The sequence below is a fragment of the Microchirus variegatus genome, assembly GCF_963457635.1.
Source record: "Microchirus variegatus genome assembly, chromosome: 9".
NCBI classification, from domain to species: domain Eukaryota; kingdom Metazoa; phylum Chordata; class Actinopteri; order Pleuronectiformes; family Soleidae; genus Microchirus; species Microchirus variegatus.
Genome location: NC_139810.1, coordinates 22,208,169 through 22,223,870, shown reverse-complemented (window position 1 = coordinate 22,223,870; position 15,702 = coordinate 22,208,169). Strand labels below are relative to the sequence as shown.

General features: G+C 44.4%; 2 protein-coding genes across 2 annotated transcripts; one reads left to right on the top strand and one right to left on the bottom strand.

Moving 5' to 3' along the window:
* Positions 1 to 1,526: 1,526 nt before the first annotated feature.
* wnt10b (wingless-type MMTV integration site family, member 10b) lies at positions 1,527 to 15,328 on the bottom strand (the record flags this gene model as incomplete). The annotated part of the gene is given in 6 exon segments (XM_083895710.1): positions 1,527 to 1,556; positions 1,558 to 1,570; positions 1,796 to 2,274; positions 2,386 to 2,837; positions 2,995 to 3,257; positions 15,246 to 15,328. Coding segments are annotated over 6 exon segments (1,311 nt in total). The 5' UTR covers positions 15,320 to 15,328.
* Positions 7,285 to 10,399, top strand: wnt1 (wingless-type MMTV integration site family, member 1; the record flags this gene model as incomplete). Its single annotated transcript, XM_083895709.1, has 4 exons — positions 7,285 to 7,385; positions 9,072 to 9,325; positions 9,512 to 9,777; positions 9,908 to 10,399. The coding sequence occupies 4 exons, from the start codon at positions 7,285 to 7,287 to the stop codon at positions 10,397 to 10,399; spliced, it is 1,113 nt and encodes a 370-aa protein (XP_083751835.1).
* Positions 15,329 to 15,702: the final 374 nt, after the last annotated feature.

Below are 15,702 nucleotides of genomic sequence, written 5' to 3'. Positions count from 1 at the left end.
ACTGCCATTCCTCAGGAGTCAAGGGATATTTACCAAAGTCCATGCAAACAAAACTTAATTGGTATTAAATCCTATATAGCAGAAGACGTTTCCCAGTAGACCACGCATGCAGACAGTTTGGATCATCTAAGATATCTAGGAATGCTTGCGATCATAAATCCAACCAGGTGCTGACATTAGCGCTTTGCTAAAACTGCTGTGTGACAAGAATGAGAGCGTAAATCTCTTGGGTCACCAGGAGTTCTGACAGTACATGTGCGCACACCAGCGTATTAATGCCAGCATTTCAACATGTATCTTTGTAAATAAAATCGTGCGTGTGTTTATGTCTGTGTCGTCTGTCTCCTGGGTGACAAGGACACGGCGTCCCAGCAACACGTGGTTCAGCGAGTCTCTTGCTTGGTTATGAACTCTGGACAGATGATCCCCTCTGATGCTCACGCAGCAACGACTGGTATAATCACCCCCACTCTCTGCTCTCGTGATGCTTCTCTCCAGTAATAAAAGTCATACTTTAAGGAAACAATATCCTGCAGCCATAAAAAGTCCTTCTCTCAGCATGAAACGGCCATAAAAAAGGCTCTCACCTCCCAAATCTGTAGTGCGTGGAGGTTACCCCCCGTTTACACAGCAACAGAGACACACTCGAACATACACACACCCTTCAGCACTGGTTCAAAGCTAAAGCAAGTCCATCTCTCACTTTGGCATGTATGGTACATGTGGGAAGAATCTAAGGAGATGAAATGGACAAAAGCACGATCCCATCATCTGTGGTGATTTCATAGCAAAGTGACACACATCACATCACAGTTATACAAAGAGGAAGCATCTTTTTGTCATAATACTGAAATTACTTCATAAAAAAACACATGACCAAAGGCGATCACTGTCATGAAGGGATTACTATTATTACAGTGGTATAAATAGATTTAAATGATTAGTTATTCAGCATAAGGGATTAGAAGACGGAATCTGTTTCCAGAGCTGATGTGGTATCAACTTTCTCATCTGGAGTTTTACAAGTACACAAGCTTTGATAAGCTTATAAAAGTCATGCATGTGGGTTCTGCCTCGTTGCTCCTGTGAGAAAGCTTCCTATGAAATGTATCAGTGCTTCAAATACCACAAAATCTTGAATTTCTTCAATTTATCTAGAACGACTGTGAGATTAACTATTGCTCTGTCTGAGTAACAAGTGCAAAACACTGTATATGTGAAACATGCTGCGATGAACCCGTTTGTACAGCACTGGTTCACCATCCCGAGCCACTCAGACAGCATCAGTCTGTCACAAGTGCCAACACAATAATAATATTAATAATAACAACACATTTACAAATATACATGTACACATTCAAATTCAATTACAATCGCTATTGTACAACCAGACGAGCAAAGATGCAGACACTGAAATAGAAATGCTGTTTTGCTGGTGCTCGTCTTCTTTTGTGTGACGTAGAGGCCGCTTTTCACGGCTGAGAGGGCAGCGTCTAAACAGACCACGGCAAGACAAATGACATGAATCACCTCTTCAATCTCTGACTTGGCATTTTGAGAATAACAGCGGCTACAAAGAGAAAATAGATCCCAGATGATGGACCAAAAAAAGAAGGGGTGGGGGGGGTGGGGTGGTGTGATCACAGATTCTCTGGGAGAGTTACACAAAGAGCAAAGCAAACACTCAAACGACTGGAGTGAGCCAAGGGACAGGCTCGCCATCTTGAGTCCTGGGTGGGTAAAGTGCCTGCCGTGGAGCAGCAGATCTCGAATCTACTTGCACACATTGACCCACTCTGTGAGACGGCACTCCTCGCACAGCACGTAGCAACACCAGTGAAACCTGCAATTGCAGCGCTCACTGCGTGTCTGTTTCAGGATGTTGTGTCCCCGGCCGCAGCACAGCGAGCCGCAGCTGTCTGTGCTGTAGCTGGTTTTGTTGCAGATGCGTCCGTGTGTGCCCGGAGAGTCCACAGCGGCATTGCGCTCACAGAAATCGGGAGACTTCTCAAAGTACACCAGCTCTCTGGACATGCTGCGGCGACGACCTCCGCTGAGACCCCCCGTGCTCCTGCCGGCGCCGTTTCCAGTTCGAGGGTTGAAAACCCCATTGTTCTTGTTTTGGGAGTTGACAAAAATGGCTGACAGGAACTTTTCCTTGAGTAGGGAACCCACAAGGCGGAACTCTGGAGACACATGCCAGCAGGTCTTAAACTGACAGCTCCCCGACGTGCCGTGACATTTGCACTTCCTCTTCATGTTGTCAGTCACTGTCTGCGTGGGGAGAGGTACATTGTGTGAGCAAAAAATGTAATGCAGTGATGACTCTGATGATGATTCATGAGAGTGAACAGTTAGAAAACAGTAGATAAGCACAGTATTCACCTGTCGTCCCACGCGGTTGTTATGTATCCTCATGCGAGCGTGGATGTCTCTCGGAGACCCGCTGGAGTCCAGCCAGTCTCTGGAGAAGCGTTCCCCAAAACGCACATCATGACTGCAGCCCCCCCACTCCCAGGTCTCCTGCATGGAGCTCAGTTCATCTGGTAGAGGCTTAAGCAGGTCAGAGGGGTGGGTGGAGCGCAGGTTAGCGGGAAGGTCACCATGGTGACCGTTTAACTCCGAGGGTAATGACCGTGTCATGCCCATGCCTACCCCGCCCTTCTGCAGGGTCTGCAGCTGCAGCTGTGTGAGTTTCAGGCGGATCTTGTCATCGTCCTGGCGACGCTTGGCCTCACAGCCACACCCCCGCAGCTTGCCCATGCTGCAGGCCGTGGCCACAGAGTGAGCCACACCCGCTGCCAATAAGGCCAGGGAGAAGGCGCTCTCGCGGTAACCTGGGAGCAGGAGATACAGAGAGTTGAACAGTGTTATTGTAAAAAAAAAAGAATGTCCTGCATGTACAGAACAACGTCTACTCTTAAACCTCCGTCTTTCTCCATAAACCTCAGGTTCACACATTTCAAATGTCATCAGCTTGCCTCTGACTCTCACCCCTGTTCAGGATGGTGTTGTGTTGAGGCAGTTTGCCCAGACCCTCCAACGAGGAGCAGTTCCAGCGTTGGTCCCTCAACTGGTGCTGGCACTCATGGATGGCTACCTGGATGCCCTGTAGAGCAGAGGCCGTCACATCTGGGCTCCGTACACACATCCGCATCTGACGCTTACTGAGGCCTGCCAGCCTCAGACACACCGAGTTAGGGGTTAGCACTGGATCTCCTGCCACCTTCAGGCTGAGAATGTCATTACACAGCACCCTGCAGAGAGAGACAGAGAGACAGGGGGGGAGAGAGTGGGGTGTCATCAGAGGTTGTCAGGAGTTCATTAGTCAAACCCAGTGCAGTATGTGCTTTGGAATTTTAAGAAAATCTGAAAAAAAAAAAATACAAAACCAATAATGGCTTAAGAAGTTGATGCAACAAATCTCACTTTATCAATCTCATCTCCAAGGGATTTGCAGAATACACATAGCAATAAGGCGTGTTAATCAATTGCACAAGTATTTACTCGTGTTTTACTGATATTGCTCCAAGCAGGATGAAAAAAAATAATAATTCTAAACAGATCATTCATCTGAGCATGTCCCAAAAGCACAAAGTAAACTGCCAAATACATCTGCAGGAGAAACAACAACAGTGGGACTTCCACTGAATTCTGCGTGGCACAGCTCAGACTTGTTTCAAAGGCAACAAAAGTCAGTAAACATTGATCCTGGTGTTTCAGTATTACACTAAATCAGTCCGCGAAACCAGAGGCATATGTTTCACTCTGGAGCTGTGAATGTTAAATGTTTGTTTTAATCAAACATTGCAATAACTTCCCTAAAAAACATGCCGGATTCATTGTAGCCAGACCCCCGCATGTATCATCAGCTCTCCCGGCGCTCTCTGAAGTGCACTTACGTTAACGCAGGTGACATTAGTGCCGCTGCCAAAATCAGGAACTGGTCCCAACGGAGTTTGTTTGATAGCTCCATTTTGATAAGCTTCTGTCGCGACGTGACATTAAAACCCTCGTGATAAAGTCCCGAGCTGAATAAGAACATGAAAAAAAGAAGACGAGTGGAGTATTATCGATGCACCGCCAAACGACCGAAGAGTGAAGACGGAGAACAGAAGAGCTCGGGGGCGAGAGTTAACGGGAGGGGGGGGGGGGGAGAGAGAAAGAGGGGAGGGGATGAGTAGATGCCTCTACAGGCGACTGTTTGCAAAATATTCACCAATATCAAAGTCAGATCAACAGTTGATCATTTTATTTTAAAGGGAACGTCATCATTCACCCAAGCGTAAAAACACGTCTCCAAACTTTTACGCACGGACACAACTCTCCAACCTGCGCGCACACCGGCCTCTTGCTCTGTGGCTCATCCAAATAAATCAATCTTCTAAACATATTTATCAGTATTATGTAAATGAGAGTGGATTTCTGGTGGTTGTTTCTGGTGAGAAAAATTGTGTGTCACAGGCGTTGTATTTCAGGATACTACAGAACAAAGAGATGCTCAGCAAAATGAAATATGTAAAGTCAAAGGGAGATTTTTGTTCAGGGGTGAGTTAAATGATGGATGGGGGGAGGGTAGAGCTGGTGGTTCCACTGTACGACAGGGAGGCAGCAGCAGGCAAGCGGCTCCGCTAACAGACCCTGCAACAATACTGTTTTTTAGTCATGCGGTCCCCTTCCTCCCACCTCCACCAGCGCGGCTGTTCTTCATTGTTGCGTTTGAAACAACTTCACTTTGTCACGCCAAAGTCTTTATTTGGGGGGTATAAAATTATATGCAAATAGATGAGAGCAGTGACATTGTTTTTTTGTGGTGATTATTTATCACATTATGGCATCTCGTGCTCCCACAAATATTTACAAGACACAAATGTGCGTAATAGAAAATTGCGCTTAAATGACTTGTATGCTTTTACTCAGTATAAAGGCCTATGAAACCAGATGCCAGGCCTTCTGTGGTTTGCCATGTCATCACATCACAGCATTATCGATGATCTTGGTGCGAAATCTGAATGAACAGGTCGTTGGTGAGACTGCAAATTATCTCTTGTAATAAAAAAAACACAAAACTTTTCTTACCGAATATCAATCAATAGCAGACGCTGCTGTCGGAGCCGATAAATAGAATGTGGGTTACCGTCATAAAATTAAGTTAAAACCCCCTCAAACACAGTGCGCGTATAGTGACACCAATTCATCTAATCTCCTTCCATTCCCTAAGCTGAAGCAATGAAAAGTGCATTAGCATTCTAGCTTGGCATGTATATCTAAGTGGCTTAAAAAGTGATTTGAAGTTGATTTGTATATAAAAGGCCCCCTTTATCCGGATTGAAGCTCTAATCTGCTCGGTGTCGCATGACTGCTCCAGGAAACCCGTTTGAGCACCTTCATATAAGGCTGTGTATAAACGTAGGACGACTGTCATTAAAGCCTTTTTTTTTTTTTTTTTTTACAAAAGCCCACTTCCTTTTACTGTCATCTGACGGAAAGAGAGAGCGAGAAAGAGAAGCAGAGATAGAGAGATGGAGAGGAAGGGAAGGAGATTATTCAACACGCAACCACTGAAGTCACTAATGTGGGACATGCAAATTAGCAGATAAATGTCACATAATGAAACATTCAGCCAAGAAACCATCATGGAGGAGTTTGGGGACATATACTTTTGCTTCTAGTCTGGGGTTAGATGGAGATGCCGCAAAGTGGCTCAAGCTGTGATTACACTGGAGCAACATGTGCGTCGAGGGAGGTCTGCAGGCCAGATGGTGGGACTGGTTTTTATTCATATACTCGTCCTCCTCTTTTCCTGGTTCATCATTCATCAAACTTCTGATTGGAGACCATATTTAATCTCTCTTGCCTTTAAAAACATTTAAGTTGCCCAGCGGGCAGTGTGAGTTATAGGATAACTGCGCTTAATATAGCTCCTTACTGCGTTCAAGTGGTGATGAGCGCGCGTGCGTCTTGGCCTATAAATCCTGTTGATAATAGGTTTGTTTATTGGGCCTAATGTAAATGTGCATCTAAATATTTTACATAGACAGTCATTAAGGGCGAATCATAACAAATAATTGTTATATAGAGATGTCATAGCTTGAGTCATAATGCAAAACTCCACTTGTAGTATTATTGTAAAAAAAAGAAGAAGAAAAGAAAGGAAATGTACATTTTGGGAGCACGTTTGCAGAAAGGAGGAGGAGATGCGGTTAGGGAGTGGGCTATTCCAACCACCGGGTAAAAAGGGCAGATTTCAGATGGCTCATATTCCAGCTGTAACTGTATTGCACCGTGACACCAGCTCTGAGCAGTGGCGGAGCACCAAACCGGGCGCACCCACAGCAGCATCTGTACCAACACATCACTGCTCCACGGGCACTTCTGCTTTCCGCAGGGACTGGATGTGAAGAGCGCATCAGCCAATGGGAAAATACTCTCAGCTGCCGCGCACACACACACTGACGTGGAATCGATTCTGTGACGACCGTGAGATTCCACAAGTAGCCTAATATGCGCAACACAGTGGATTTTTTTTTTTTATCTTCCTTTCTCCTTTCTGCCCAGTTGTGTTTCCTTATTCATTGTGCGCCCTATGAAGAGCATTAACTATCCCTCCCTCCAATCCTATTGAAAGGGATCCGAAAAAAACAGAGGGAGATGAGAGCAGCAAATCCCTTTTTTATTCCCCTCGTAGCGCTCAATAAGAGAAGAATGTGTTGCCTATCAGTCACCGAGGGGATCAAGTCTTCGGGACTGTCCCACGCGTTCAATGCGCCGTGCAGAGCATCTCTGAGAGAGACAGAGTGAAGAGGACAGCGACGACAGCAGCAGCATCAGCATCCTGCCTGGACACTTCACATCATTTAGCAACCTGTCTCCACTCAAGATCCATTTAAGTCAATTAGAGCTGCCTGCTCTTCTCACCTTTCAAACCCTCTCTCACTGGACCGTGGTGCGTGGTGAGTAGATCCACCTTACAGCGAGATCAATTTAATCATCTTTAACATTTCACTAATAAAATTAGCTAAATTATTATGTAAATCAAAGTGAAACATGTTTCTCACTGAAAGGCTGTTTATCTTTATTTCTCTTTTTACTGTTTTAAGTATATACTTGTGATTTATTTATCTTTTATCGCATTATTTTTTGCACATTTGTGGTGTTTTATTATTAATATTATATCACTAATATTATTGAAAATCTGTTTATAAATAGCCTATAATGGAATTTTGACAAATAAAAAAGTTTAAATGTGACATTTTTCCTCCTCACATATGTCATGCAGGCACGATGAGGAGTCTGGCGCTGCTGTTGGGGGTGAAAGCCGCCTGCATCCTGCTGGTGTCTTCGCTCTCTGGCACAGGCGCCGTGAACAACAGCGGCCGGTGGTGGTGAGTTCAGTGGTTGTTGTGCATGGGGCCGGTGTGATGATAATGCGTTCATTCATTTATCAGCATCCTGAACGGGGAAGAGCACGAGCAGTGTTTTATTGGGCTGCCACAGTCAGGGCTGCATGTGCGTAATGGGTTAGTTTTGGCACGGTTCGCAACTTCTGTACAGCCTTTGGAGAAAAAAAAAAAAAGAGTCGCCACATGATATTAAAGCTTGTGGTATTTCATTTCCACATTACTGACGAACTCAAACTATAAAGTTAAAAAAAATCCTTTATGGAAATCGTGTTTAAAAATAATCAGATTGCATCTTTAATAACATTTCTACCTTACGCCCGTCTCTGTTTGCGTGTCAGTAGGACACTGTGGTTTGAACACATTTCAGCATTTTCACTCCAATGTGGAATACATTAAATGTGGATTCATTTCATAGCCTATAGCTCAAAATAATACGATGTTTTCACCCACGGTCTTCAATCATGTGTCTGCACAGAGACCTGAGACTTACAGCAGCCAGTTGCACAATATTTTTGTTTTAAAATCGGATCTGTACAGTTTTGCTTCAGTGGGATTATTGACTTGCTTGTTTAAAAACCTATAAACTGTGGGTTGGGTTTGTTGAGGAAATGATTTCAACAACGTTTTTGTCGATTTTGTGGTGCCATGCAGATGGACAGCGTCAGTGCGCCTTCAAATATTTAAAACGTCAGTTGAAATCCAAGAAAATAACCAAGGAAAGAAAGGACGTTTTTGGAATGAGTAATGCATCCAAAATACGAGATCAGTATTAATCTTCCAAGAGTTCACCACACAACTGCCTGCAGGGTCAGTGCTCACAGGCCAAGACTCGCCTGCTTTTCCGGATAATTATGCTTACAAGGAGACAGCCATTAAATGTTGACACAGACATCTAACAGAGATGAATGCCAGAAGATAATATGTTAAAACTATACAGCCTGTGAACTGAAACATGGAAGCTGATGACTGAAACTCACTTAATTCACTTTCAGTAATAGAAAATGTGCAAATAATTGAAGGAGCACAGCAGGTGGTGCCATATTTGAACACAAATATGAAGTCCATTAAACCCAATGGGACAGGGAACCCATAAACTGTCAGTATTTGTATACTTATTACATGTAGAACAGCAATAATATGGTCATTATAGAGGTACAGCATGAGTGACTTTGGACATTTTGACTATAAGAACAAAACTGTACTCGGTCTTCCGATTATCGTTATTTTATGGATTATCACACTATAAGATAATTAATAGGACAACAGTCAAACACTAAGCAAGTCCACTATAGCTGATCTTGTCCTTATCTGATGAGCGCACAGTTGACACTAAATATTTAACGATTAACATTAATATTTTGTTTCAAATTCGAGCATCTATTGTCAAGAGATTTCTTTCATTATTGGACACAGAGGTGAAGTGTTATAGTTTCATTATTTGCCAACAACAAACCTGCATTATAACCCAGAGGCTCACCATCTCCCCATGGTTTTGAAACAGCATGTGTCACTGTTTGTTATTGTAGAACATAATGAAAACAGTAATTTGAAAAGTACGCGAGATGCCAAGATACATCCCTTTGAGAGTTTAGAGGGTCACAGACAGAGCTACATGCAAGAACTGCCAGCTCCTTCATTCTGATTTCTCTTGTCCCTGTGTTGTGCCAGGGGGATTGTCAATGTGGCCTCCTCATCCAACCTCCTCACCAATTCCAAGAACGTGCAGTTAGTCCTGGACCCCAGCCTGGCCCTACTGAGTCGTCGCCAGCGCCGGCTGATTCGCCAGAATCCTGGCATTTTGCATGCAATCGCTGCTGGGCTGCACACTGCCATAAAGGAGTGCAAGTGGCAGTTCCGCAACCGCCGCTGGAACTGCCCGACCACCCACAGCCCAGCAGTGTTTGGCAAAATTGTCAATCGGGGTGAGGCTCTCTTGTCTTTCCCACCAGGCAATATCTGGACAATTTTGGGCAGAGTATAATGGAGTATAATGGAATCTCTTGTACACATTTAAGGGGATTTGTCCCGTCCAGTTTCGCGCCAAAAAAAGGATACGTGTTTCGGTTGGATCAGTTTTTTAATGGGAAGTTTTGGTGTTGTTTCTTCAGGTTGCCGAGAGACAGCATTTGTATTTGCAATTACCAGCGCAGGAGTGACCCATGCTGTGGCTCGCTCATGCTCAGAAGGGGCCATTGAGTCGTGCACATGCGATTACCGCCGCCGAGGCCCTGGAGGGCCAGACTGGCATTGGGGGGGCTGCAGTGACAATGTGGACTTTGGCCGAATGTTCAGTCAGGAGTTTGTGGACTCCAGCGAGAGGGGAAGAGACCTGCGCTACCTCATCAACCTACACAATAACGAAGCTGGCAGAATGGTAAGGATTCCATATTCAAACCTGCCATAACGGTCTCTGTTTGTCACAATTCCCCAAACACAATCTATATGTATGTGATGTCAAGTTTGTGTACAAACCGCTCAGTAACTATTGGGCTTCCTCTTTGCAGACTGTGTCGTCAGAGATGCGTCAGGAGTGTAAATGCCATGGCATGTCAGGCTCTTGCACAGTGCGTACCTGTTGGATGCGCCTGCCCAGCTTCCGCACAGTGGGAGACTTCCTGAAGGATCGCTTCGATGGTGCATCCAGAGTGGTTTATGCCAACAAGGGAAGCAACCGGGCCTCTCACCGAGCTGAGCCCCGCCACCTGGAACCCGATAACCCAGCTCACAAATCCCCCTCTGCCATGGACCTGGTCTATTATGAGAAATCACCAAATTTCTGCTCCTACAATGGCAAAACCGGCACTTTGGGAACTTCAGGGAGAACATGCAACAGCTCATCACCAGGCCTAGATGGATGTGAGCTGCTATGCTGTGGACGTGGGTATAAGACCCGGACTGAGACTGTGACTGAACGTTGCAATTGCACCTTCCACTGGTGCTGCCATGTCAGCTGCTTGAACTGCACCAGTACACGAACATTCCACCAGTGTCTATGATCACAGGGACAAACCAAGTCAATATTTAGGCATGTATGAAAGTCAAAGAAGAAATTTGTCTGAAAAAAAGCATGCAGGTGGTTTGAGATGTTAGGTCGGAGAAGCTAAAGGAGCTTCCAGGTGGATACATTTGATACAGGGAAAACTTAGGCACAAAATCACAATCAGTATTTTTGAGAGATGGACAAAAGCACAAACACATGGACACAACATATGAGGAAGTATTAGCCTTACTTTCAATGATTACAGGTATAAAGATGGCATTTAAATAATACAACCCTCACGAGAATGGAAATCATCCAGATCGCTTAGTGTTCACACTGTGCACAAATAGAAACAGCAGTACAGGAAAAAATGATAACGAGGTACTCGCAACCAGGTAGGAGCAGAACCCAGATGCAATGTTTTTGTGTAAAGAGCCACAACTATGTTGTCTTATAAACTGGTGAAGACCTCAACCAAGAGGGAAGTTAATTTAAAAATAATCTATTTGAATTCTTGTGAAGTTTATCTTTGTGGAAGTGCTGTATGTTCCTAACTTAAGTCCTGGATGCAACACAAACAAATCACATCTGCCTTTATTAAGCTTTCTTTGATGAACCAGTCTGACTCGCCACAGGATGGTCCTGGTTCCACGATTGGTTCTGGTACTCGCCAAATACAGTAGACAGTGACTGAGCAAATCTTAAAGAGGTAAATTAATTTGAATGTATTATCAATACACTGAATATTATTGCATTCTCCAAACCAGAGGGGGTCAATAATAAAACAGCAACTGACGTTGTGCATTGACGCAAGAAAAAAAAAAAAGTACACTTAACTGTTCTCTAATGAAGTGGTCCATGTTTAAAGTAGGCAAATGTCTTTTACATCAGGTTAGGTTGTAAGACGCAGCTAAGTTTCAGATGAAACGCTTTATTTTGAGCCTCTGCAGTAGAAATCAAACTGTATATCAGCTAAGAGAACCAAAATACTGTAAATATTAAAATATATTATATTTATGATTACATTTTGTGAGTTTGCTGTGTGATATGTCCACGTCAGTGATTGGAGAATATGCTATCATTAGTGTCAAGTCAGGAGATCTCATGCCTTTTTCTATTTTTGGTATAATGTAGCCGACACAAAAGCAGCTCATACTAGAAACAGATTTTCCTCACTTCTTTGCTTGTTTCTTGTAAAAAAAAAACGAAACGAAAAAAAAACAACAACTTGCGTTTGGTCATGCACTGAATAATTACGTTTTTTATTACTGTAAATACGAAATATTTATTTCTGGGAATTTTGTTTTTTATACAGTCATAGAGAAAGAGACATTTTTAGATTTTAATTAAAAGATTTAGGTTCCAGTTGGTTTTGTATTGTATGATAGAACAATAAAGTCTATATTTTCAATTAAGTTGCCCCGCTGAATGTGTCAAAAGATGCTATTATGCCTGTTGTAGTTTGTGTTTGAGATAGTTTTGACAACCAACAAAGTGAACATATAAGCCTATCCCTGGGTGTCCTTTGCCTAATCCTATTACCACCACCAAAGGAGCCTCTTTCCTCAGCTCACAAAACATCCCTGCATCTGTGCTCCCAACCACAGTGATGGCCCCAGCTTATCCAGCCACATACCTTATTTTATACAAGACTTTACTGCATTGAATGTTCTGCTTCATTTGTATAATGTCGGAAAGAAATAAAGAAATAATGGGAAAAAGACTGCTCCCCCCCCCAACCCCTGGCAACCTGACTAACCACAGGAGTTTGGAAAGCTCTGCACTTTCTCTTGAGCCCACCACAGCACAGGAGCAGCCAGGGTCATCCAGACAGAACACTGTGGAGACACAGCAAGGCCACCAACACACACCCAAAAACACAAAGTTCCCAATAACCGTGCCACAAAGTTGTAGCTGTAAGTCACAGACAGGGATACAAACAATGAACCAAAGACAGGAACGAGAATCTTCTGTGAATGTGCTGCACGCTAAGGGACTTGAGGCATACGATTAGAGCAAGAGGTTAAGTAATGAATTGAAATCAGAACTTCATAAAAATGTCACTTACATTAAAACCCCTATCAAATTAGCTCACACAATGCTGATTCAGCTCCACACGGACCGTTTCAGTATTACGTTGTTTCGATCTCATGTTGTACAACAGTGTTGTGCTTCCAAAGCGAGGCTGCTGCAAACAGGTTCGAGTACGACTGAAAACACAAAGAACCTCGCACGAAAAAGTTCGACTGCATAAAAAAAGGTCAGGTCTCAGTCAGGTCTGATAGTATTGACACAGCCAGATATCCAGATCTTACATAATTTCTTTTCCCAAAAGCAGAATAATAACATTAACAACAACAAGAAGAATCAACCAGAAGTTACGCACTGCAGCTTTAAGATGACGCGTTTAAGAGAATTCAGAGAACAAGTAAAAGCAATTTGAAACAAAATACTGCAAAATTACGGAGGGCGAAATGGTGGACGGCCAAGGAAAACAGAAAGATGAGAGCTAGAAAATGTATACTGGTCATAGAATAATACAACTAATATCTACAAAACTAAGATTGTGCCTCTTATCAAAGACAGGTCAACACAAGTTAAGAAAAAACGTCTGCTACAGGGACGGTGAAAACACACCATAACTTACTTGACATTAATATAATGGGCAATCATGGATACATGGAAAGAAACAAAAGAAAGAGAAAGCGGCAGACTATTTCAAAATGAGGAGGGAAGACAGGGTTCAAATCCCAGGCGTGAGAGTGAAGTGGGAGAGTTGGTAGAGAGTGAGTGCTGGGGGTGCTGCCTGTGGGAGTGCTGAGGAGTCAGTGATAATTAGCTCAATTAGTGACAAAGGCAGTGTAATAAATACCGACTTAGTGTCTGGGTCCCTGCTGGCTTCTCCCTGCGCAGCCTGCGATGTGGCCCTGGCCTGACGGACAATTCATTAAACTGACAAAATACCCCACCGTCCAGGCGTGACGCAGCGAGTTAGCCCCCTACAGGCCCAGCTCATTGTTCTAATTGTCTGGGCTGGAGTCACTTTGTGGCCGCCTCCTCCTTCACCCACCCCGCCTTCACACTCTGCCTTCAGAGAACCCATGGAGTTAATGCCCCTACCTTACTCTGTAAGTAGGTGATCGGCAGGTTGGAAAAAAAAAAAAGCAGTAAGAGTTTCTTAGGGTGGGGCTGCTGGTGGGGGAGGCAGTGGGATTAGCGAAAGGAGGTTGCCTGGGAGTGCTGGGAGCAGCACCGATCGGAATGTAGGAGAGATGAGTCCAGAAGCTCGGATGCGGGACAAAGCGAGAGTTAATAAGGAAAGATTGAAGGGGCTGGCGACAATGGGCCGCCACCCGAGTCGAGATGAAATTGCTTCCGAGGATTATTGGGAGACGGTGTGAGCATTGTAGACTTTTTTGTGTGAGTGTGTGTTTGGTTGGGCATTTGTGTGTTTGTGCTTCAGTGTGTGTGCAGGACAAGGGGAGTGCTGGATTGATGGTTGCCCCTCTGGTTGGGGAGCAGGGGACCAGAGGAGGCTAACCGGCTGTTCCCACAGTCTGTTCTGCTGCAGCCACCTTTGACACACGGGGCTGCCAGGCGGTGAGCAGGCAGCCATGGTAAGAAGGGCACAAACAAAAACAACTGCTCCACTACACAAAAGTCACTTTTCTTTGGAAGACCAGTGGATAACAGCAGGCTGGAGGTGAGGGTGTGAGGAGGGGAAAGGGAAGGGGAGCTGAAAAGTGTGATAGGAGGGATAAAAAAAGATATGGCGATGGCACAAAATTTAACAGTTGAGTCCCAGTTTTGGTTTGGATCCCGTCAGCAACTCCTTTGCCAGTATCTCAAGATAGTGACACACTGACGTGCGTTTGTGGCTTGCTCATGATCAGAATGTGTTCTTAATCACATCTTTAATGCAACGTTTATGCAGCCGGATTTACTTTATAGGCTGACATGTCACAAACAATTATGTCCTGTGGCTCACAAACAGTTATACGGTCAACTTCGATCTATTTTCCATTTTATCAGCAGAAAGGATTCACTGGCTGTTTTCAGGACTTCAGGAGCAACATAACAGCAGGAGTGGGCCAAAGTTAACAGAACAATTTTGCAGGGGTGTCCATGATTTTAGTGTGAGCAAGGAAGCCAAATTGTTCTCCTAAAGATATTGCAGCACTGTGGTCAATCACTTGGGAACAAACAGAGAAGATGATATGGCATAATGAAGGCACAGCAGCTTCATGTTAAAATTCCTCTTAAATTGTGGAAAAATGTTTGCCCGTTGGGTGGAGTTAGCGTTAATTTGAAGGGCGTATGATAAAGAATTTAGAATTGGGTTTGGGTCACCACATCGAATGATATGCTGCTCACAGTGGTTGCGATCGACAATGTTGCGTGGCTTGGATCTGGCACACAATGCCTAGTTGATTTCCGTGCTGCCCCAAAAATTCATTGTAATCCTGGAATTTGATTGAGGTCCAAGTTCCAATTAATTAGGGCACTGTTATTACAGGAACACCCTAACACTGCTCATGTAAGCAGAGGCATTTGCTTTGGGGCCATTAAGTGACCACATGGCTATTAAGTAATAAGATATGGATTTAAAGCATCTCACATGCATTGCACAAGTCATTATAATCAACTCACCTAAAGTTACAGAAAATGGATTACTAGTGGTCAGTCACATGGGTCAAATTTACTCAAATTCAATTCAGATTTATAGAAAACAATGAAAAAGGGAGTATGTGTGTATGTGCACATAATGTGTGTGTGCGTGCACTCCGGCAAGTATGTGTGGGTGTGTGGATGGCAGCTGGGAAGCAGACACGGTCCAGGAGAATCATCCCCTAGCAACTGACCTTTTCAGCAGATGGCAGTTCCAGAGTAACAGCCACCCAGCATCACAATGGCTGTGGCCTCCTAACATCTCCATCACTTCATCATCTACCGGCCTGCCTCAACCTGTCACACAGGAGAGAGGGAAGGTTACGTTCGTCCCAGCAGATGCGTGCGTGCACGTGTTTACACACTCGAGTGCCCTCTCTATTTTATCCTCTCGCTTCAAGTACAAAACATTCCACACATGCCAGTTTGGGACTGCACCCAACTGTTCCATCTCTCCGGCGTCTGAGGCAGCGCAGTTGAGGAGATGAGAGAAGGATGGGCACTGTGAGCACTCACTGCTGTTCGCAGACCTCCGCAAACCACCATTTTCCGTTGTTGGGTTTTCTGCACATAGTGAATCAGGGTGGGAATTTGGACAGACCTCTCAGCCATGGTGAGCAATCAGTATGATGTCTGTGGTCAGGCTCTGTG